The following is a 26048-nucleotide window of genomic DNA, read 5'->3' as shown; positions in this document are numbered from 1 at the left end:
TATGACTGGATGCCCTTTGTAATGCCAGCCACTTAACAGAGTGGCTGAGTGCTTTTCCCATGCCACCAGCAAGGGTGCATTTTATGTAGCACCAGCACCTGAAAGGACAAGCCTGTATGAGGTGGAAGACAGCGATTTTACTTAGCTTGACATGTCTTATCAAGCACAGCAAATTGCCACATCTCCTGATCCCTTGTTATTTCCTTAGTGAGGCCCCAATGATGTGGTAGTTTATTTTTAAAATAACAATGTGGGATAAGTATGAGAGGCCAGATCTAGCTGGTTTGAACATAAAAGCAGTAGAATATTAGGGCTGGATATGGCCAGTTTAAATGCAAATGGGCTAAGTTGTTGTTTAGTTCCAATTTAGCCCTGATTAAGCAAATCTTCAACCAAAGAGGTTCTAGCAATGATCATCCTGCATTTCATTGAGACACAGTGCATCTGAAACTACATTATCTAATGTGTCATTTCTATTTTAAGATAAGTATGGTTTGAGGAAGATCTGGCTGCTAATTCTAGCATATTGAGCATCCATGTAGAGGCATTGCTATTAGCTCCCAGATTCATGGTTTGGTTTAACCCTTTAGCATTCAGATTACTCTGTCAAATGTAATACTTATTTATTCACATTGTTTTGAATAAATTATGCTTTGAGATTTCGATGATGTGATTGTTTATTTTAAGAATGACATTTAAGGGTAGGTGTGAGAGGCCAGATCTGTCTGGTTCTGAACACAAAAACAGGTAGAAAACAATTTAAATGCTAAAGAGTTAAACATGAAAGCTTCATACTGATATTTTCTGGGCCAGTGGCACAGCATCTTTACTGAGTTATTGCAGGTACACATAGAAAATGTGAGCAATGGAGAGAATGTGAACGAGAGAGAGAGAGAGAGAGAGAGAGAGAGAAAGAAGCAAAGGAAAAGAACTAGAGAGAGAGAGAGAGAATGAACAATGTAGAAAGGGAATTAGAGGGAGGGTGGAAGGGGGAGGGGAGGCATTGTGTGTGTGAAGGAGGATGTCTTCATATGTTATAAAAAGATGGAGGAAGAATGTTCAGAATGGAGACATAATCAAATAAAATAGTATTTAGTAAAATAGTACCTTTCAATGATACTTTGTTCTAGATCCCAAGGGTTTTCTTGACCTCATTACACTGTACAAAGCAGGGGCACATTAATAATAGTAATGGTGATAGTAATGATGGCTATGAAAGTATAGGTGATAATGATGATGATCATCACCATAGTGATGATGGTGGTGGTGGTGGTGGTGGCAGTGATGAAGGTGTTGGTGATTATGATCGTAATGGCTGGGTGAGAGTGTTGATGATGATGATGATGGTTGTGGTGGTGGCAATGGTGAAGGTGTTGGTGGTAATGACAGTGGTGATGATGGTGAAAATAGGGAATGGTGATAGTGGTGATGGTAGTGATGTTTGTGCTTATGGTGGTGATGATGATGTTGAAAAACAATAAAAATACTAATCAAATATGCAAGCGGTATTAAACCACCCCACCACTATATTCTATTTATTTATTTATAAGAAGTGTTGGGAAATATTTGTTAGAATTAAATTCAATTTCAAATATTTTCATTTCTGAAGTTTTAAAACAACACTATTTCCTGTTGGGGAGGGTGGGGGTCAATTACTAATTATTGATGAGAGAAAATAGTGCACACACACAGAAACAGTCACTCATATGCATGTAAATTTAGAGAGGCAATCACACACATAAACAAACATCAATCATATAACCCACACCCTAAATACTACTACACACCATATCACAAACGCATACATTATAACAGCGACAAACCATCAACATACAAGCACATTAACAAACACATACATCAACTTGAACACACAAATGCATACACACCAGATATGCACACACAACCGTACACATACCACTAACATACACAGACACCAACGCACACATACAACACAACATAAACAGATAGACAGACATGGACACTACCAACATACAGAAATGCATGCATACTCACACACCATTACACAAACGAGAATCTCCTGTACATACACATGCAACACACACACATTGCAGATGCACTCACGTATGTGCATTCCAAAAATGCACACAGAGAAACATGCACACTGCCAACACACAAACAACTCCCCCACATATACACCACCACCACAACAACAACAACACACAAAGGCTTTATTTATAAATCCTAAATGTTAAAAACCAAGAAACTCCAAATAACACCTCATTGTGTTACATTAGTAATATATACTTATTTAGTGCTGAAGAAGTCAATGCCTTGCTCATGTCTTTCCATTAAGAGCCAGATTGCACACTCTGGTATGCAGTGATTTGCATAGGATGCACCATGACAGTCTGGATATGTCATATTCCTTCCTCCGGCCAATTGAATTCTGTGCACCTGTAGATGCTGCATGCTAACATGCAGTGATAACTTGCATAGGTTGCAGTGTTACAGTCTAGATATGTTGCACTCTCCCCACTGTCAACTCTGTTTCTATATGCCTGTAGGCACTGCACATGTTGCACTATCTCCACTGTCCATTCTATTTTCTACAGCTGTAGAGTTTGGACATGGACATAGTTGAGGTGGGAAACTGCATCAGCGTGCAGCAGTTGCTGATCTTATACACTTATTACTAACCCTTTAGTATTCAGATTACTCTGTCAAATATGTTTGTTTATTTATATTGTTTTGAATTAACCATGCATTATCTTGTAGTTTAGAGAGTTCAATGATAGGACTTTAGTTTTAGAATGATATTGTAGGATTGAGGTGAGAGGCCAGCTCTGGCTAGTTTCAATGCTAAAGGGTGAATAGTGCGCATCCAAGTATAGTGTTTGCAGCCAGTGAGAGCACGTCTGTGTTCCTTGTGTTCCTTGTGTTCATCTGAGTAGTATGGGAGAGATAGTGTTGCAGTAGTTATGTTCTGGAGTGTAGTATATGTTTCTGGATATTCGTAAGTTGTTCTCATGTAGTGGCTGAGACTGTCAGGGTTGAAGCTTACTGACGTAGGAGATGGTGCCCCTCACACACTCAGATGGCTGGTCTTTAATTTTTGATTTTTTTGTTGTGTAATTGATTTGTGGGTGGGGCTGGTGTACAACCTGTTATGATTTCTTTATTCTTTCTTTTACTTGTTTCAGTCATTTGACTGTAGCCATGCTGAAGCACCATCTTAAAAAGTTGTTTTGTTGAAGAAATTGGCCCCAGAACTTATTCTTTTTAAGCCTGGTACTTAATCTATTGGTCTCTCTTGCTGAACTGCTAAATTATGGAGGAATAAACACACCAACACCAGTTGTCAAGTGATGGTGGTGAGGACAAACACAAACACACAACAGGCTTCTTTCAGTCTCCACCTACCAAATCCACTCATAACGCTTTAGTTGGCCCATGGCTATAGTAAAAGACACTTGCCCAAGGTGTTATGCAGTGGGACTGAACCTGGAACCATGTGATTGGGAAACAAACTTCCTACCATGCAGCCATGCCTGTGTTTTGTTTTTTTGTTTTTTGTTTGCCTTGTGATTTCCAGTGGTTCACGGAGGAGAGATTGGGATCCGAGGCAGGACTGGCATGTCCATGATTGATGATGTATTGTTTACACACTATAGCTGTTGCTGGATCTAAATATGGTAGATATGATTGCTTTCAGTACATTTGTGTATTGTTTTGGTTTGTGTTAGGAAAGGTATCCAGCTGCAGAAACAAAACATGCCAGAACAGATAATGGAGCCTGGTGCAGCCTCCGGCCTTACCAGCTCCAGTCAAACTGTCCAACCCATGCCAAAATGGAAAAACAAATGTCAAATGATAATGATGGTATCTTTTAGTAGTTCTGTGAATGTTGAGTTGAGTTTGCAGACAATGGTGCCTAATATTTTGTTTTGTGTGTGTGTGTGTCTGTGTGTGTTGTTGAGTGTTTAAAACAAGTTGCTTATGCTGTACTCTGACATTGCTGATTAATAAGGGAGGCAGTGGATTTGGTGGGTGCTACTTTAAGTCTGTTATTCTGGGATCAGGCTTCTTGGTGACTGATGCAGCGTTGGAGAATAGTTTAAATATATGAGAGTGATGTCATCTGTATATGGTGGTGTCTGTATGTTTTGACAAGGTACAGGCAGATTGTGTAGTTAGCTACAGGCTGAAAAGGGTAAATGTAAGTAATGATGGATCCTTGTGGTGTACTCAATTCAGGGAAAATTTCAAGTTTTAGAAGTTAACTTTTCGATAAAATCAACACAGGCAAGCTGTTGATTTTGTGTTATAAATTAACAAATGAATGAATATAACAAACAGCAGCTAGGAAGGTCTTGATGTGGATGGCTTATGACTCCTTGCTTGATGGTGGTGGTGATAGAAGGAACTGACATGGCAATGGTTGATCTTCAGCTGTCAATTCAACTACTACCTCTCCCACTATCACCACATTCCACACTTCATTCTCTTCCTCCTCCTGTAACTCATACTCACCTCTCTTGTTTATTCTCTTTTGAAAAAAAGTTTTTAATATAATGTTGCTGTTTTAAGCCTTTGCCCCACTGCTTAGGCAAATAAATTGCCCCCCCCCCCCCCAGTCTCTTTGCTCCCACCCAGTTCTACAACAAAATCTACAATAAAACATGTGGTAACAAAATCCTCATCAGGCAAATAAATTAATGATTTTGACAAAACTTACTGAATGAAAACATAGCACTGTACTCAGAGCAAAGGCTAATAATAATAATAACTGAATATACATGGAGGAAAACAGAATGCAAAAGAAATCCCTTGACAAAAAAGAAACCCAACAAAAACCACAGAAATTTCCAAAAAAGTAAAATGGTTGATTAGATTAAAATTTTTCATCATCAATGCACTAAATCTGCTTGGATATTGACTGTTGCATTTAAGGTAGAATAAATTGAACGAAGATTAAAATTAATTATTGACGATTCCATCAAGTATGTTTGAACAATTGTGAAATTGGCTAGTCACCAACACCACCAACACCACAACAACAGTATATTTTGACACCTGAACACACTTGCCAGTCAGGTAATTATTAAACAATAGTCTGTTTCAAGTGAGTATATACAGACAATAACATTTATTCTTGTGCATGCACTTAAGTGTGTGTTGGTATATATACATTATATATATATATATTTACACATACATACATGCACAAGTAAGCACATAAATAAAAAACAAGGTGGAAAAATTAGTATTTGATTATCAAAGATAGAGTTATAGGCATTTTATTAAAGCTGCAAAAAATTTTCAGACTGTTACTCAGAGTTTCACATTACTGCTTGTCAGATGGTTGTGGTCATACTGATCAAAACTGTCAAGCGAACAGCTTTAATAAAAAGTGTGTGTGTGTGTGTGTGTGTATTATAATTCTGCTTAGACACAGCGAGACCAAAAAATCAACCAGTTGATGTATAATGTATCATATTTCTAAGTTCCAGTGGAGAGGTGGCATGAATGTCCTCACCTCTGGAATTCTATAGAAATCAGAAGTACAAAGTGTAATATTAACAAATGACAAAAGAACAGGAGTTATATAATCACATTCATTAACTGACAGTTGATTCCTCTATACAAGATTGTACACTCAGGAGTGAATGACAGTAAGACACAGCTTCATTACAAACAATGAATGCAGTAGCACGGGTCCTGTTCTTTTGCCATCTATACATGTATGTGTATATATATATATATATATATATATCAGATTTAGGGATCGAGATGTATGAAGAAAGTTAGCTTCAAGCATAGTAAATATAAAAAAACAACTTTCAAGAACAATAGTGCTTTATTGAGATGAAAGTTTGTGGATTTATTTTCTTTTATCGAAGAATGATGAGTTGAAAAAAGTTCCTTTTATATTCCTCAGTAGACAACCAGGGTTGCCAAGCGTGCGAAAAAGAATACAAGATTCACCACATTCATTGTCTGCGATGAAAGTCAATGAATGTGATTATATAATTCCAGTTACTCCATTCTATAACTCCTGTATATATACAGACATGACAAAAGTAAATAAACACCCCGTAAAACCTCATTTTATGTTTATTCTAACTCGGAACAGTTTATAGTTTTTATTAATTGACATTTTTATGTTTCAGGTTCTATATGTGACTGTTTAATCATGTCATGTACAAAAGAAGTCTTGCAACTGTCTGAATTCAAAGAAGCTGTATTGTAGGTCATTCCGAAGGTGGACATGGTCAGCATAAATTCGCAGAAAACCTTGGGATCCCGCATACTACAATTAATAGAGTGATTGTGCAATTCACCAGAGAGGGGAAGGAGTTCACATCACCTCGCCCAGATCAACCAGGGCCCTCCTCTTTGCTAAGTGTGGAAGATAATCCTTGTTGCAAGTCCTCTGACATAGCAGAACAAGTTGAGTCAGTCCCAGAACAGTTGTCAGGTATCTCAACAAACTTGGTTATTCTGGCAAAGCAGCAAGAAGGAAGCTACTTCTTCGACCAGCCAATATCAAGTGGAGAAAAGATTGGGCCAGTGAGGTGGTGGAGAGACCACTAGCAGTTTGGGACACTGTCATATTCTCTGATGAGTCCAGATTTGTCAGTATTTCCTGACAGTAACGAGTGTGGGTCTGGAGACTCTGTGATCAAGAATTTGGTGTGAAAAGATTGCAGCCAACAATGAAACACAGCAATTATTCTGTGATGGTCTGGGGAGCAATTCGGAGCAATGGTTGATCAGAGCTGGTGGAGTATGAGGGAGACATAAACTCAGATAAATCTGTGTCCATATTGCAGAAAGAACTCGTTCCAATCTTCTCCAGTGGTGAAATGATTAAAGAAGAGTTTTTATTCATGGAAGAAGATGAGGCTCCTTGTCACATGGCTAAAATGGTCTCAATTTACTGGATGAGAATGCCATTAAAAAGATTCCATGGCCAAACAGTCACCAGATTTGAACCCTACTGAACACCTCTGGGACATAATGGACAGGACACTTCCATAAAAGAACAAGAAAGCATCTTCAAAGCCAGATCTTTTGAGATTACTTCATGAAACTTGGCAAGAAATTCAGCAAGAAAATATTCGTCATCTGATCACTAACATGCCTAACAGGATCCTTGCATTGAAAAATGCAAAGGGCATGTCTACTAAATATTAAATATTCATATTATAGCAATTAATAAATAATTTGAATGTATAATTTCAGATTTAAATAAATTTTAATGATTAAAGGGGTGTCTATTTACTTCTTTTATATGTGCATGCGAGAATTTTCTTTTGCTGGTTTAGATATGGGTAAGCAGCTATACTGGGGTGTAGTCTTTTAAAATTTATTAACTAACCATATTGACTGCAATACCCAGTCTGCTACACAGTACCAAACAACCACCCACTCACACACTTTCTCTCCCTCTCTCTATGCCTCACTAGTTTCCATCTCATCAATTTCACTTGTAAGGTTTGGGGGTCAACTTGACGCTGTGGTTTAAGACACTTGCCTAAGATGACATGCAGTAGAATTGAACTTAGAACCACCTTACAAAGAAAAATTCTTAATCATATGGCCATGACTGAGTTATATGCATAATTGTACATGTGTGCATGTATGTGTGTAGCATGGCTAAATGGTTAACAAGTTTGCTATATAATCATGAGATCATGTTTTTGATCTCATTGTTTGGCATCTACAAAGCCTTTTACCATAACCTCAGGTGTAATTGGGTAGACAAAAACATCAAATATGCAATGTGAGAGGGAGAGAGACTAAAGTTATTCAGTTTGTAGTTAAATGTGAATGACGGAGTTGTTTGTGAACTTACCAAGACAACTCTGGTACCAGCCTTCTTCAGTGCTTCAACAGCAGTTTGATGAGAGACGTTCACAACGTTGGCATCGTTAACCTTCACAATGATATCATTAACCCTGAAACAACACACAAAACAAAAAAAAAATGTAGTTTATAGATATGGCATTCTTACTCATCATCCATAATTGTAGTAGCAGCATAAACCCAACACATGCACCAAGGTTTAGCTGATGGAAATGAAATATATTATTCTATCAATGTACCATTTGACACTTTTAGATCTAACCTGTCTGAGACCACGCATGATGCTAACAGGCAAAAATAAGTTAGGTTTTAAAAATTCTATCACAACATGTATGATTAAGGTCTTTGAATATTACAAATGATTACAGATTGAAGATTATATTGCCTTATCCAACTAGGTTTTTACTCAGGGCAACTGTCTCCTAAATAAAGTGACTTAATCTTGGCTAAAGAGCACAAATCTCTCCATCACTCTCTGTGGTCATACAGTTTTTCTGTTGGGTCTTTTTCATTTTGAAGTTCATTTGATACAGCAATTTCCAGAGAAGTCAACATTTTTGAAATTTGAAACACTTTTCAATATCAAAAATGTATAACAAATTATATAAAAAAAACTGCAGCGTTAGTTAAGAGCATGGTCTACCTCATAAATGGAGAGTAATATGACAGTAAAATGGAAGGAAAACAGAAACAATGAAGTGGTCTTTCTGCAAAGTTACATACATACTTATATTTATATGTATGTGTGTGTGTGTGCATGTACATCTAAGCACACACACACACACTAGTATTAAGTAATGGCGCATACATGCAGATATATAGGCATATACATGTAGATATAAACATGTATACCCCGCAAATCTACTGCCCCTTCCTACTTCATCCCAACCACACAATCGATATCTTGCCCACCACATGGTCGATTTCCTGTTCATCATGTGGTATTTTCCATCTAACTGTTGTCACTGAATTACTGAAATCAATACCACATGACTTTCTCAACCAATTGTAGGCTAATGTCCAGTAATAAATATTGACTCTCTTCAATCGAACTCTCATTCAGACTCCTATGGCCAAAGATTAGCCATGTGCTTGAAACTCAGAGTACCAAAGATTCTGAATCAAACCATTTTTATCTATACATGTAACTCCCAATGAATGTGTTGAGTGCCTTTCTTTCGGTTGTCTATCTCTCTCTCTCTCTCTCTCAATATATATATATATATATATATATATATATATATATATATATATACACACACACACACACTCTTTTACTCTTACTTGTTTCAGTCATTTGATTGTGGCCATGCTGGAGCACCACCTTTAATATATGTATAAATATATAAAATACATTAATACTGAATGGTGAGAATAAGTGCTCAACACAGCATTGATGGATAAATATTCTTTACTTGTGGTTTGACAAGTTTTCCACTGGTTTCATGCCAAGAATTGTCAGCAATTCTCATCCAAGATGGAGACAAATACCAGCGTCTCATATGGCAAACTTGATAATTACTGAGAATTTTTGGCATGAAGCCAACAGTCATCACCATCATCATCATCATCATCGTCCTTTAACATTCATTTCCTATTTTGGCATGGGCTGGATTGCAGGCATTGTCAACCCTCAAATGAAGTGTGCGTGTGTGTGTATATATATATATATATATATATATATATATATATATATATATATTATACATGCACACATAGATGTTTATGTGTACAAACAGAAGAGTATTGGATGAATGCACTAAAGTTTAGTCACTGAATTTACCCTGGCATCATTTAATACTTTCACACAACCAGACATGGGTGAGGTCCATGTGTATAATCCTTCATACTGTCTGAAGGATCACTGACACAACCTTCACATGTAGGACTGAAAGTACAAGTAGCAAGAGAGTAAATTCACTGATTACTTTCTTACACACACAAACACTGTATACAATCAATATCATCACCATCATCATCATCATCTGATGCCCACTTAAACACACTTGTATGGGTCAGGCAGAATCTGTCCAGGTAGATTTTCTAAGCCCGGATGCTCTTCCTGTTGCCAACCTATTTATAACATAGCTAACCATGTTTATCACAGAAGACTGAAAATGTAAAACCCTGCTTGTATGAAGATAATGATGTTCATTTACAATCATCACACAATGTCTAGATAATGGTATAAGAAAAGACACAGAAGCATACATACATGCATACATAAGACAGGCTTTTTTCAGTGTCTGTTTACAAAATTCACTTGCATGGTTTTAGTTGGCCCACGGCTATCAGAGAAGGCACTAGACTCATGTCTGAAGAGTCACACAGTGGGACTAATCTCAAGACACATGTCTAGCAAGCAAGCTTCTTAACCATGTGTGTGTGAGTGTGTGTGTGTGTGTATGAATAAATATGCATATTTGCATATACATGTATATATGCAAGTATGTCTGTGTGTGTGTATGTATGTATTAAAATAACTGTTATAACTAGATACATTTCCCTCTTGAGATGCAATTGTGCATACACTCAAATTTAAAATTTCCTCAACCAATGGGCATTGATTGATTAATTTCGGATCTGTATGTTTTTTTTCATATATGCAAATGACTATTAATGTATATGTATTTATACATTTTTTTATGCATATACCTCATAAATGGATATTTTACTTCTGTTATTTTACATTCATATTATTTATTTTCAATTTTCTTCCTTTTATTTTATTTTCATTTTTACTTTATTTACTTTTTATTTTATTCTATTTTATTCTTTACTTTACCTTATTATCCATTATATTCTAACTGATTTGTTAACCCTTCATCCACACATAACAATAAAAAACAACTCTTTATTTAGTCTGCTTGCCTGAATTGAAAGGTCTGCATGTAATATCTTAATGTATATATTTCTCTGATGAAATTATGCTCAGTGGCTGTGTGGTAAGTAGCTTGCTTACCAACCACATGGTTCTGGGTTCATTCCCACTGCGTGGCATCTTGGGCAAGTGTCTTCTTCTATAGCCTCGGGTCGACCAAAGCCTTGTGAGTGGATTTGGTAGACGGAAACTGAAAGAAGTCCGTCATATATATGTATATATATATATGTGTGTGTGTGTGTGTATTTGTTTGTGTCTGTGTCCCCCCAGCATCGCTTGACAACCGATGCTGGTGTGTTTACGTCCCCGTAACTTAGCGGTTCGGTTAAAGAGACCGATAGAATAAGTACTAGGCTTACAAAGAAAAAGACCTGGGGTCGATTTGCTCGACTAAAGGCGGTGCTCCAGCATGGCCGCAGTCAAATGACTGAAACAATTAAAAGAGTAAAAGAGATAACATAAACGCAAATTTAACGCGTAAATTTGTAATTTACCTGTTGAGCACTTTTTAATAATAAATAATTATTATCATCTTAACTCTCCAATTTCTTACTTTCATTTTACTCAACATAAACTTGACATATATATATATATATATATATTGTTTATATATATATATATATATAAGTATCATAATATGTCTATTTTCCATGCTGACATGGGTAGGCCAGTTTGACAGGGACTGACAAGTCATAAGACTACATTAAGCTCTCCTGTCGTTTTTGGCATGTTTTATCATATTTAATGAGAAAAGATTTCTTGGAGATGGTTTTTTTTTATGTGCAAATCTAGTTTCTTTGAAGGTTATACATATATATGTATATATGTATATGTGTGTGTGCGTGCGTGTGTGTGTGTGTGTGTGTGCGTGCGTGTGTGTGTATATACACACATGCATATATATATACACACACAGATACATAGACATGTTCACATGCACATATACACACACATATATACATGCATACACACACACATATATACATGCATACACACATATATATACACACATATATACATACACATACACACAAAATATATATACACACATACATACACACACACATATATACACACATACACATATATATACACACACATATATACATACACATACACACACATATATATACATACACAAATATTCACACATACACACATATATATATACACACAAATACATATATATATATACACAAATACACACACATATATATATATATACATACAGATATATAGACACACCCACCCACATGTATGTACATATAAACAGAAACAAACATGTGTACACAAGCTCCCACCTCACCCCACACAGAGTTTCTGTAGCAATGAGATAAAGTTGTGATTTCAATAATAAAATAATAAATTTTTCTCCCATTCTATCTAGTTTGATGTTTAATTAAATATTTTAAGTGAAAGAAAGTAATAGGTAGAAGTTAACCGATTCTAGAGTGCAAGAATAAATACCAGCAAGGACTGTTGGCTTATGGTAGAAAAACTGGAGTAACAGAGCACGATGAGTGCTGCTAAGCAGATCTTACCAATTCTATAGAGGCAAACCACATTAATAATGACTTTATTCATCTGACACAAAAACTGGAGTCACTGTTGTGAATCATGTTTAATGAGAGAATAGTCCTTGAAGATGGTATTTTAAGAGCAAATCTAGCTTCTTTGAAGCTTATAATACTTTTTATAAACAGAAAATATTTTAGATAGGAAGGTATATTCATAAGACAACGATGATGGAAAGAAAACAGCCAAATAAAAATCAAAGTTTTCTTAAAATAGACTGAACAAATTTAAATTTGAAAAATAAAGATGGCCCTGCTCAGTATGTAGAAAAGGAGTAGGTAGTAACTCTATAAGATGTACCCGGTGCAAGCTATGGACACATAAGAGGTGCAGCAACATCAAAGGCAGGTTAACTAGCAAGTTAGTTTTTGTTTGTGGCAGATGTTCAGGTGCAATAAAGACTGCAAACAAACAGGAAACAACTTCTATCTCATTCCAGGGTGAAAAACTAGAGGTAGTCGATAGCTTCCGCTATCTGGGCGACCAAGTTAGTAGTGGGGGTGGGTGCGCTGAAAGTGTAGCTGCTAGAATAAGAATAGCCTGGGCAAAGTTTAGAGAGCTCTTACCCCTGCTGGCGACAAAGGGACTCTCACTCAGAGTAAAAGGCAGACTGTATGACGCATGCGTACGAACAACCATGCTACATGGCAGTGAAACATGGGCTGTAACTGCTGAGGACATACGTAAGCTCGCAAGGAATGAAGCCAGTATGCTCCGTTGGATGTGTAATGTCAATGTGAATACCCGTCAGAGTGTAAGTATCTTGAGAGAAAAGCTGAACATTAGAAGCATCAGTTGTGGCGTGCAAGAGAGACGATTGCGCTGGTATGGACATGTGGTGAGAATGGAGGAGGATAGCTGCGTGAAAAAGTGCCACACCCTAACAGTTGAGGGAACCCGTGGAAGAGGTAGGCCCAGGAAGACCTGGGCTGAGGTGGTGAGGCAAGACCTTCGTACATTGGGCCTCACCGAGGCGATGACTACGGACCGAGACCTTTGGAAATGGGCTGTGCGTGAGAAGACCCGGCAAGCCAAGTAAGATCGTTGCCAGTGCCCCTGGACTGGTTCTTGTGCGGGTGGCACATGAGATGCACCATTTTGAGCGTGGCCGTTGCCAGTACCGCCTGACTGGCTCCTGTAGGATTTTCGAGCGAGATCGTTGCCAGTGCCCCTGGACTGGCTTGTGCGGGTGGCACATAAAAGACACCATTTCGAGCGTGGCCGTTTTCGTGCGGGTGACACGTAAAAGCACCCACTACACTCTCTGAGTGGTTGGCGTTAGGAAGGGCATCCAGCTGTAGAAACTCTGCCAAATCAGACTGGAGCCTGGTGTTGCCATCCGGTTTCACCAGTCCTCAGTCAAATCGTCCAACCCATGCTAGCATGGAAAGCGGACGTTAAACGATGATGATGATGATGATGAAAGAAAAAATTAGAAAACAATAAAAAATGTTCATTCTGGTTTCAAAGTGGAATGGAAATCATAAAAACTCACCAATTCCTATCCTATCACATGATTATTTACAACATATTTCCAACTTTAGTTTTGACACACATGAATGTGTATGCATACAAATGCACGCACACACACACACGCATTTACATATGAATATATAAATGGATATGTATACAAATATGATGCGTGTGTATGAACAGCAATGCTATGTCATAGTGAGATATGGCCCATGATTGCAAAGGACATGTGAAGACTAGAAAGATATGAAGCTAGTAGGTTCCACTAGATGTGCATGTCCAATGGAGTGCAAACATGTTGAGAGAAAAACTGAACATAAGAGCATCCGTCTGTAAGAGAGAAGACGGTACTGCTATGATCATGTGGTGCATATGGATGAGGCCTGCTGCACAAGTAAGTAGTAATCACTAAATATGGATGGAACTCATAGAAGAGGGAGACCAAGGAAGATGTGAGACAAAATAGTGAATACTGAATTCAGGTTGTTTACTCAAATGGAGATGACAACAAAGGACTGAGTTGTTTGATAATTTGCTGTGCTCAAGAAGACCCATCCATCTCAGCAAAAATTAAGTCCTAAAAGCATAGTGTTAATACATGTATGATCCTGCACCCAATCTGTCCCTGTGAAGCCTTACCCACAATTCATCTTCATAAGACACAACCTTCTAACTAAGGCCATATTACTTCAACAGCTGTAATTATATGAGAAGAGAATTTCCTCCCTTTTTGCACTTCCAGTTATATCTCCCCTTGGAAGCATTTTTCTTGTTACCCATCGTGTGTGTGTGTGTGTGAGTGAGTGAGTGATTGTGTGTGTGTATGATTAAACTTCATTCAGGAGAGGTATTAACCACCCCTAAGCCACTGCTGTTCCTAGTTCTACTCAAACCCAAAATAGTAGCATCTCTGTGGGTCCTAGCTATGGGTTAACTAACATATGTGATGACATTCCATCTGAGCATGGGGATGCAAAAATTATCTTATTTGGTGTCAGGGCATGCAATAAAACCACTGGAAGTGAGGAACATCTAATTGTTGAGAGAGCATCCTTCTAGGAAAAGGACACTGATATAAAACCTGAGGTTTCATGTGATTACATGTCATCTCACTTTGGCCAGTCACTAGCTACTAATTACAGTCTCAGAGGGTGGTATTCGTGTTGTACAAGCATTTTTCATTATAATGATGTACAGATGTCTCTTTATGGTAACCTCATTTGTCATTCCATCCACTGAAGTTCCTATAGTGATGGAAGAGTGGCAACATCTAACCAGTTGGAAGTGCACAATAAAGTTACAACTTTTGTCTGTCACCTTTGCTTCAAACCATGCAGATCTGTAATGGGACTGGATAGTCATCTGTGAGGCCATGGATGGAAAGTCAGAAATGCCACTGACAAAAAGGAAGCACAAGGAGATGACAATCATCTGTGAAAATGGAGCACTCACCATGTACGCACGGATATATACATATATATTAATATAGTCTTGCTTTTCAAACTAGAAAATACATCTAGAAATTGTCTGTTGTGTTGACTATTAGTTGAAAGTAAAATATAACAAATTATATCAATATATTTTAGTAAATATAAATCCAAAGTGTTTCGATCTCAAGATTGAAGTTTGCAAATTGAGTATAGACTCTTCTTTTTCTGTTTTAAGTGTTCTTTGGTTTATTTTCGATTTAGATAAGGAAGAGTTAGAAGACAAGTTAGCAGTGTTGGCTAATCTAGGTTCTTCGCTTACAAAAGTAGCAAATGATTTTATTGAAACATTCCACAAATGTTTACATTCTGCAGCAGAGAAAATTGCAAGCTGCTTATATTTTAAATATCATTTAACGTGTTTAAGTCACTCTTGAATTCTTCATTTGAAGACAATGGGGAAGCATCAAGGAATATTTTTCTTTCTTTCCAACTAATGAGATTTTCTGCCATCCATCCATCCATCCATCCACCCATGCACCTACCTACCTGCCTATCTAATATATATGAGTGTGTGTGTGTGTGTGTGTGTGTGTGTGTGTGTGTGTGTGTGTATAAAATATACATATATACTGATAAGTATGTGCAACACTTGCCTCCCTATCCATCTATTGAATGTGTGTGTGTGTGTAGATACATTCATTTGTTCATTGAATTTTATGTCCATTTTCCCATATTGACATGGATTAGATGAAGGTACTATTGAGGCATTGTTTTACAGTCAGATGTCTTCCAGTTCACAAACCCATAGGGTTTTCAAGTAAGGAATATCTTATTCAGACATCTTCAAAGATGCAAAATCAGTTGATAAGTTGTTGAAATAAGAAACAATATACAGCTTGAGAAATTTGATGAAGTACATTTGTAAACAAACACATACACACAAACAGAGGTATATATATGCACACACAAAATATATACATAACAAACTTCTTTTCAGTTTTCATCTACTCAAGTCCACTCACAAGGCTTGAATCAGCCAAAAGCTACTGCAGAAAACAGTTGTGCAAATTGTTGCATGTTAGAGTTGAACCTGAAACCATATAGTTAAAGTTTGTCTTGTACTTTATCTTTCAGTAATTTATCCATCCATCTTGGTGTTTCCGTAAGGGATTCTATGCACAACACTGATAGACAGAGGCCTCACAACATCTGGATATATGACATATCCTTAACCAATGAACTTCAGATCTAGATTCTCTTCTCACCTAACACTTGCAAAATGTCAAAGAAAATGAAAACTATACCACCATTATAGTTTCTGCAGAAACAAAGCTACTGATCACCTGAATTGCTAGATATAGCAACCAAATCTCCTTTGGTCACAGTCAGTTTAGACAAGGTTGGCGTGGGGATAAAGAACAAGAGCAGTAGGGGAAACACAAGAACAGCTAGAACAATACAACCAACAGATGTATCAATAGCACTGCCACCATCACTAGTGACAGGTATAACAGGTGAATGCTTACCTTAGCCGGCCATCAGCAGCAGCTGCTCCACCAGGTATAATTTTGGTGATGTAGATACTTGGGTCTTCTCCAATGTGGGGGTTGTCGCTACCTCCAGCAATGCTGAACCCCAATCCTGTATTGCCCTGTACACAAGAAGAAGAACAACAATATATGAATAAATGAAACACCAATGTACTTGTGTGATACACATAATAGGGGTGGGGTACTGATGCAGACAAGAGTGAATCATATACTGATGGAGTGTAGGTTAGTTCTGGTCTATTTATAAGGAATTATGTAGGTCTTGGAGATTGATAGGATGTGAAAATAAAGATGCCCTTTGATCCTGAATGACCATGGGATTGCACCTAGAAAGTTCCCCTCCAAGGCACAAGTCCGGACAAAGTTGTTTATAGAAGACCACTAGTTGCCCATGCATATCAGCCCGCCCACCCCTCTGCACGCCACTGATGTTATCCAAGGGAAAAGCAAAGGCCAGTACAGCTTGGTACCAGTTACATCACAACTCATTTCTACACCTGAGTGAACTGGAGCAACATAAAATAAAGTGTCTTGCTCAAGAACACAAAACAGAGCCCAATCTGAAAATTGAACTCACTACCACATGACTGTGAGTCAGACAATAGGATGTAGTATATATCATGAAGCTGACCATTGTTAAAACTTTCAAGTCTTTGGTAACAAAAATATATCATTTTTCTTTAACTTTTTACTTGCTATGGCCAGCTGGGGCAATGCATTGAAGAGTTTCTTTTCTTTAATCATACAAACCGACCTTAATACTTTTTTCTTTAAGCCTGGTACTTATTCAATTAGTCTCTTCTGCTGAACCACTAATGTCAAGCAGTTGTGGGTGACAAACACAAAGATGTATCTATATATGTATAGATAGATGGGCTTCTTTCAGTTTCCCTCTCTCAAATCCACTCACAAGGCTTTGTTGGGCCTGAGATTATAACAGGAGATGCTTGCCCAAGGTGCCACGCAGTAGGACTGAACCTGAAACCATGTAGTTGGGAAGCAAACTTCTTATCACACAGCCACACGTGCACTTATTTATCTTTGATTTGTAAAATTAAATTCTATACTTAACGTATATTTAATGAGTGCTTTTTTGTTTGAGCATCTTCATGTATGGTTAATCATAAAACATGCACATATACATGTGTGTGTGTATTTTATGGGTAACCATACAAAGACATTCAAACATTAACTGAAAAGGCACTCAATAAGTACATGTAAAGTATAAAATTGATATTTACAAAGATAAATATTTTTAATGGCAATGATTGAAATTCCAGTGACACATACACATATTATTCAACTAACAGACATACACACAGATATACAAATAGATTGGTTAATAAACCAATCTATTAATATATCTGTATAAAAATAATGATGATAGACAAATAATAATAATAATAATCCTTTCTACAATAGACACATGACTTGAAATTTTTGGGAGAGAGGTTTAGTTGATTAAATTAACCCCAGTACTCAACTAGTACTATTTTACCAACCTTGTAATGTTGAAAGACAATGCTGACCTTGGCAGCATTCAAACTCGGAGCATAAAACATGCAAACAATTCTGCCAACTTGTTCTCTTAATAATAACTTCTTTTATTAGCCACAGGGGCATAGATGAGGGGGGGGGCATCACAAGGACAGACAACAATTTGTGTGGAGATTTACATAAAGGATGGGGAGAAAGAAATGGAAAATGCAGTGAAATGCAGTAAAAGTATAGAAAGTATCTGATAACACATGAATGATACAGTCCTCCTGATATAGGAGAAACTCCAACTAGGGTCAATCAAGGAACCCCACAGATCCAGCATTACCCTGACCACGAAAGGCCCAAACCTTCTCCTCACTCTTGCTCTCCAGCCTGTAAGGACATGCATACTGTAGGGTCATTCACGGTAACCATTTTTGCCACAGTCACCCATCTTTTCATAAATTCACTGGGAAGTAGTACTTCCTTCTCCACCCTCATTTTCCTTTCCAAATGGAACTTAAAAAAATGTTGATGAAGGCTTGACCAGAAAGGAAGGTGTCTTTTCTCAATCTTCTCAGCCTCACCACCACACAACCTCTTTTGCCGTAGCCACTAGATAAAGATACACAACCGTCCCTGCTTTGTTAAAGGTGGGTGGTGGGGTAATCCTCATGTTGGATCCAGCCAATAGTTGGATTTATCCTACATATGATAACAACTAATAGTAATGAGCATATTGTATAAAGTATTCATACACACTACAACTTATTGGAAAAAGTTAAAAGACGGACAGAGAACAAACATATCAGTCATGTATAGAAAGACAGCATAAAATGAAAAGTACATGGACAGTACACAAAACAGACAGTTAAAAGTTACTAAGAGGAAAGCTTGCATAGGCACAACAGGAACAATGTTGGCAAATTTGGAGAAACATGGAATTTTTGAAGGATGCAATGTGCCCTGACAGCTAACAACTATGGGTAGTTTATTCCCCTGCTTTGACAATTTTGAGAGTGAAAAAATGTTTCTGTCAGTCATGAGTACTGCACAGTTTTGATTTCATAAGCAGGTCACCAAATGTTCCATTCTGGACCCTGGACCCTTTGTGGGGTCCTGTGGTATGTAAACTTTCTGCATCCATCCCATACTTCCCAGGACTGGTCACAAGTCCATCACCAAGGTGCAGAATGTTATCATGGTACAGTGACTACCACTTTTCCAACTGAAAATGAAGAACTTCAACTAGTTATAAAGATTAGCTTTCATGCCTATTGCCAAGAGCTTCACCAGAAGTTGTTTGTATGGCACAGAATTAAAGGCTTTGGTGAAGTTGAGATAGATAATATCCACCTATGAGCTACCATCTGTGATTCAGGTGATGTCTTCTAGAAGTTTGAATTAGTTCTCCAGTTAGGGATAAATCCAAATTATGAAGGTCAAATAAAGTTATGTGAGTTCCAGAGTGTCTCTGAAACAAGACTCAATCAATTTGGTAATACATCTTGTGAGAGTGACTGGATGGTAATTGTGACAGGTGGTGTGAGGTCACCCTTTTGAAACAGAGAAATAACAATGGCAATTTTCCACAGATTTGGAGTAATGCAGTTATTATGACAGAACTGAAAATCTAGTGAAAGCTCATGCAACAGAAAGATTCCACCAGATTTTAGAAGCAGATAAGTAACACAATGAAAACCAGGAAAAGGATAGTTACACATATGCTTGAGGTGGCTTTGCAGCATTGCAAGAATAAGTTCACCTGGTGTTGTGGAATTTGATGCCAGTAGTGATGAAGATGGTACATCTGAATTTTCAACAGTAAAAATCGTTGGCATAACATTTGGCAATAAACTCTGTGTACCCTTTGGGGATTGCAAAGAGGACTGCCTGTAGAGAGAGATCTCTGTTTCAAATGTATGTTGTTTCCAGAACACTTACTATTCAAGTTGGTTGCTATGCATTGTTCAAATTTAAATACAGACATTTTAGTAATCTACTTGATATGGTTGGATGCTCTGTCGCACCTTTTTTCTATTACCCTCAGTTCCATGTAATCTGAATTCATATTCAGCATCCCGTTTTTCTTTCCTAGCAAGATGGATTGCATTTTTCTGGTTTCTAATGTTCATGTGGTACTCATGTTTGACATGCAGCTGAGACTGAATTAAGGTGGTGCAGAAGGATGGTACTGACATCTCCAGAATCATAAAATGCAAACCAGTTTAGGTTCTGTAACTCAATACAAAGCAAACAGTTTTTCTGCCCATAAGAGGCAGATTGGCAAGTGACACTAATAATAGTTTCAGGAGCAGTGGTGAATAGCAGATCTAAAGACACAAGAGTTTTGTTACCTCTTGTGGAGGAGGTGACTACTTGGAACCAGTTTGGATTTAGCAAACAGATAGGGGAATAGATGGACAGATATCAATTCTCAAAACTATTTCACTCTAACACTATACTTTGAAATTGTCAGTAATACATGACATATGTACAAGCACATCATGTCATCATAATTTTGGCATTAATTTTTCTGTGCTTGCCTGGGTCAGATGGAATTTGCTGAGAGAGATTTTCAACAGCCACTCAACACCTGTTTTCAAACAAGGTCATATGTCACCAGAGTGAGGCATGTTACTATGTTAACCTGGAAACCTAGCATAACAGTGATGTTCATTTGTAACTATTGTTACAAACTACTGTTCTTACTATTATGTGTGTGTCTGTGTTTCTCCATCACCAATACTTGACAACCAGTGTTGGTGTGTTTATATCCTTGTAACTTAGCAGTTCAGCAAAAGAGTCCATTAGAATAAGTACCCAAGCTTAAAAAATAGGTATTGGGGTTGGTGCTTTCTATTAAAATCTTTGTAGGTGATACCCCAGCATAGCTGCAGTCTAATGACTGAAACAAGTATAAGAAAAGGATTGTGTGCTGTCAGCCCTGATGTAGCTGATTTATGGACAAAGGTGTGTTTTAGCCATGACCTTCCTGTTTTTTATCTTGACATCATATATCTAGGACTATATCATCCAATGTATTCGTTTCTTTAGAATACAGTATGGTGATTTGACGGAGATTAGGTGTTGTTTGTAATAAGTTGAGAGACTGCATAAAAGCTCTTTCAGTGTCTTACTGGGCCACAAACCATGTAGTTGTAAGTTCAGATCTTAACAGTAACATTGTGTTATTCCTCTGTGCAAAGAAGGTAACTTTCCTTGCTCCAGTTTGCTTGGCTGACAGAAAAGTGAACAGGTAACAGTAAATTTTGTTCCCCCAAGTAATCCACCCTTGGAAACATCTACTGTTAAATATTATCAGAAAAACCAATAAAGGAACTGTTATGTGGCCACTTGGATGGCTAGAAAGAACAACTAAATTACTCTCAAATTACATTTTCTGAAGAAAATGAAAGTCACTTGGAGTTATGTAATTCAAGATATACTATGTTTGAAAAACCAAAAAGAAAAGGAAAAAAAAAGAAAATGGGATTTTTATAGCTGGAATATTTTTAATATCCATAGGTTGGCAGGACTGTGACTAAGCTGGAGCTAAACAACAACAACAACAATTACAACATTGCCCAACATAACTCAATATTTTAGCTGTATATCTTTCATTGAATTCTTTATTCTCTGAGATCTGAAATGGCATTCATATTACAATATTTACTTAATTCTATGTTTTAGAGAAAGTAATGTCTAGAAAATGTCTCCTGGAGCAGCAGACTCAGAAAACTGAAGAATTTCTCAAGATATTGTTAATCTATCTCCATCTTTGATGGTCTTAGCCTTAATAACCATTCCATCAAAGGATTTTTGGGAGTCTGTTTTACTATCTAAGAAGTAATAAATAGTGAAAGATCTATTTGTATTGAAAGAGATCCCTTACATTTAGAATACCTCAATCCTTCGTTCCTTACCTCCTCCACTAATGGTTCCATAGACCATTATATGCAATTTCCTTACCTACTGTTCTTATATTACCATTTTCTAAAGATTTTCAGAGGATGCAAGAATCAATTTTCTCCAACACCCCTCCTCTTTCATTGTCTCTGCTCTACACAGTCAATAACCAACATTATAGATGCAGAATCACGAGGGAGAAATAGCAAATTATTATAAGATAAAAGAGGGGAAGGGGGTTTCCCATTGCATTAACACAATATGTTGAACAAAAGAGAGGGATAAAATATGGTTTTTAGAAGAGCATTAGCCTGAAGAGGAACACAAGGATTGTATCTATAGCCATCTGGGTCCTTAATCACTAACACAACCACCACTTCCCCGTCTTAGCTCCTAACAGACACTATAAAGTGGATTAGCAAAACAACTCTTAGAGTAGGAAATAAGCCTCAATAACATGTTTTATTAGTGGGAGGAGTATAAAATAATGAAGTCAAAAAAGAGTGAGAGTACCTCTATTTCTCCTCTCTTCACCACCACAACATAATGTAAAGAGATGATAGTATGATGATATGTTATATACCTGTGTGTGGGAGAGAGAAAGAGAGAGGTTGGTAGGGCATGAGTGGAAGCAAAATAAAAACAAAAATGAAGAAACTGTGTGAGATCATTTATTTCTCATCTTCATCAGTCCATATTAATGAGGAATATAGCTTTGTTTGTGTGTGTGCCTGTGGTAATGTAGATGTGTATATGTTTGTGTGTGTGTATATAAATATTTATGGGCATGTCTATGAGTATGCATGTATGTTTAAGTATGTAAAAGAGTGTGTGTTTGCATGTGTGCGTGTGCGTGTGCGTGTTGTGTGTGTGTGTGTGTGTGTGTGTGTGTGTGTGTGTGTGTGTGTGTGTGCAAGCATGCATGGTGTGTTGGGGTAGCTTAAAAACTAATGAAGAAATTATGCAAGATCTTCTTCCTCTCTGGAGTAAATCCTTCTTTAGAGCTCTGCTACGTGACTGAACATGTTCCACTGATAAATGGTGTTCACTGATGTTGATGATGATGTTGATGATGATGATGAAGGTGGTGGTGGTGAGGGTGATGGTTCTCCTGCTGCTGCTACAAGTGATGATTATGATGATGAGTAATAAGATGGAAGAAGTTACAAGATTAACAAGAAAATTAAAGTACTTCAGTCATACCACAACCATCACAACAACTGATGATGATGATGATGATGGCAATGATGACAACAATGATAATTAAGAAAAATGGAAATAGAAACTACAAGATTAAGTAAAGGAATTAGTAAGACCACCACAACCATTCCTTCTCACCATATTAATAACCACAACCATCAGTACAATTTTGCCAGCATCCATCTACCTTTATCATCATCATCACTATTATTCATAAAAGCCGCCACCACCATCACCACCACTTTTGATACTATTTTTCCCACAGGTTAAGAACTACCACCATCACCACAAGCCCAACATACAACCCCATCATCACCGCCACCACCACCACCACCACTATTACAAGCACACCCTACTCTATCTCAATCACTTTGGATGTCTTTAGCAGGACCCTCAAACATTCAGGCTGAGGGTCTGGTTTAAAGAATATCTTCCACCTTCTTATCGCTACAGTTATGGGCTCTGTCCCTCCTTCCATGGCTATGTGGTTAAGAAGCTTGCTTTGAACCCACTTAGTCTCAGGTTCAGTGCCACTAAGCAGCACTTAAGAGATGTGTCTTAACACAATCCCAGGCCAACTAATGCCTTATGAGTGACTTTGGTAGATGGAAACTGTGTAGTTTCCATCATTTAACGTCCTTTGTTCACACTGGCAAGTGGGGGAGCTGCATTAGATTCCAGTCTGTTTTGGCATGGTTTCTATGGCTGGATACCCTTCCTAATGCTCACCTCTTTACAGAGTGTGCTGGGTGCTTTTATGTGGAACTGTCACGAGTGCTTTACACCACCAGAAGGATTGGTCTTAACACTTCTGCGGTGGGATATATGTTTTCTTGAATACAGCCAGGCATCAGGTGTCTCGGTCCTTTGCCATCTCCCCTGAAAGGTTCAGCTTCCTGAGGTTGTTCTTCAGTACTTCATCCCATGTCTTCCTGGGTCTACATGTTTCTACATGTTTCTTCTCTTCAAGAGAGTGGCACTTGTATGTATGTATATAAGGATGTCTTTGTGCTTGTCACCTCTGCAGCTGCTTATCAACCGATGATTTATTTACAACTTCATAACTTAGTTGTTTGGCAAAAGTGACTGATCAAATAAGTACCAGGCTTTAAAAAAACAAACAAAAAGAAACAAATACTAGGGTCAATTCGTTCAACAAAACCTCTTGAAGACAGTTAGTGTCCCAATATGGCTGTAGTCCAATGATTAATACAAGTAAAAGATAAAAAATAAAATAGTAGTGACAGATTTATGAGCAATAGTATAATAATATATGTATCACATTATTTATCTTGATAAAGAAACTCCATCAACGGGTGATGGAACATATAGAATATTGATCCTGAAACCCCTTTTTGAAACTCAAAGCCACAGGCAGTATTGATCTCACTATGACTGTCACATCAATAAAGCAATCAATGTAGCAATTTTGTTACTCTTTAAGCTTGCTTCTCAGTCACATGGTCCAAGGTTCAGTTCCAGTGCATGGCACCTTGGGCAAATGTCTTCTACTATAGCCTAAAACCTACCAAAGTCTTCTGATTGGATTTAGTAGAGGGAAACTGAAAGAAGCCCATAGTAAATATATATATATATATATATGTCCCTGTCACTTAGCAGTTTGGCAAAAAGAGATCAACACAATAAGTACCAGGCTTAACAAAAAATAAGTACTGGGGTTGATTCATTCAACTAAAAATTCATGAAAGCAGTGCCCCAGCATAGTCGCAAGTAAAAGATAAAAGATAAATTATTTCAGAGAGTGGTACCTGCATACATCTAGATAGACTGAGTTGTTGACAATGTTATCAGGTAGTCAGGTATGAAATTTGTAGAAAAGAAAGAAAAGTTTGCTAATGTTTTATAAAACAAGGAATAGTTTTATTCATCAAAGTATGCACCCATATTGTCAATACATTTTTGCCATTTCAGTGATAGCTTGTCCAGCCCAGAACTGTAAAAACCTGGCAATCTAGAGTCAATAAAATCTTGGAAGGCCTGTTTTACAACATCGTTGGAATTAAATTTTTTTCCTATCAAAAAGTTATCCAAATTCTGGAAGAATTGGTAGTCAGTGGGGGCAAGATCAAGTGAGTATAGTGGCTGATGGAGAACTTCCAATTCCTGTAGTTTTGCCAATGTCATTTTTGTGATGTGTGGTCTGGTGTTGTCTTGCAATAAAATAGGAGTGGATCTGTTGACTAATCTAGGCTGCTTTTTTTTTTTGTAAGTTTCTGCATCATTTGGTCCAATTACCAGCAGTATACTTCGACCATGATTGATGAGCCAGGTTTAATGAAATCATAATGGGTCACACCAGCACCAGACTACCAAACACACAGGATCAGCTTCTTTTGATGAATTTTGCTTTTTGGACTGTGTTTTGGTGGTTTGTCTTTGTCCAACCATTGTGCTGAACATTTATGGTTGTTGTATTGGATCCATTTCTCATCACATGTTACAGTTCGATTAAAAAATGATTCATTTTTATGACGAGAAAGTAGCATAATGCAGGCTTCCAAACCTTGCTGTTTCTGATTTTCACCGAGTTCATTTAGAACCCACTTATCCAACTTTTTCACTTTACCGATTTGAACTAGGTGAGTCAATATTCTTTGCTTGCTAACACCAAACAACAACACTAATTCAGGGACACTTTGAGATGGATCTTACTCAACGGTGGCTTTCAGTTCGTTATTATCCACCTTTGTTTCTGGTCAA

General features: G+C 37.4%; 1 protein-coding gene across 1 annotated transcript in view; it reads right to left on the bottom strand.

Moving 5' to 3' along the window:
- Positions 1-26048, bottom strand: part of LOC106876507 (disks large homolog 1) — a 750485-nt gene that overhangs the window by 271708 nt on the left and 452729 nt on the right. Inside the window, exons 6-7 of the mRNA XM_089366712.1 lie at positions 16716-16840; positions 7820-7922 (exon numbers count right to left, since the gene is read on the bottom strand). Coding sequence (XP_089222838.1) covers positions 7820-7922; positions 16716-16840 — 228 coding nt within the window. The remainder of the gene's footprint in view (positions 1-7819; positions 7923-16715; positions 16841-26048) is intronic.

This window comes from Octopus bimaculoides, chromosome 19 (genome assembly GCF_046866305.1).
Source record: "Octopus bimaculoides isolate indiv1 chromosome 19, ASM4686630v1, whole genome shotgun sequence".
NCBI lineage: Eukaryota > Metazoa > Mollusca > Cephalopoda > Octopoda > Octopodidae > Octopus > Octopus bimaculoides.
The sequence above is the reverse complement of the archived record's forward strand: the minus strand, read 5'-3'. Positions and strand labels throughout refer to the sequence as shown.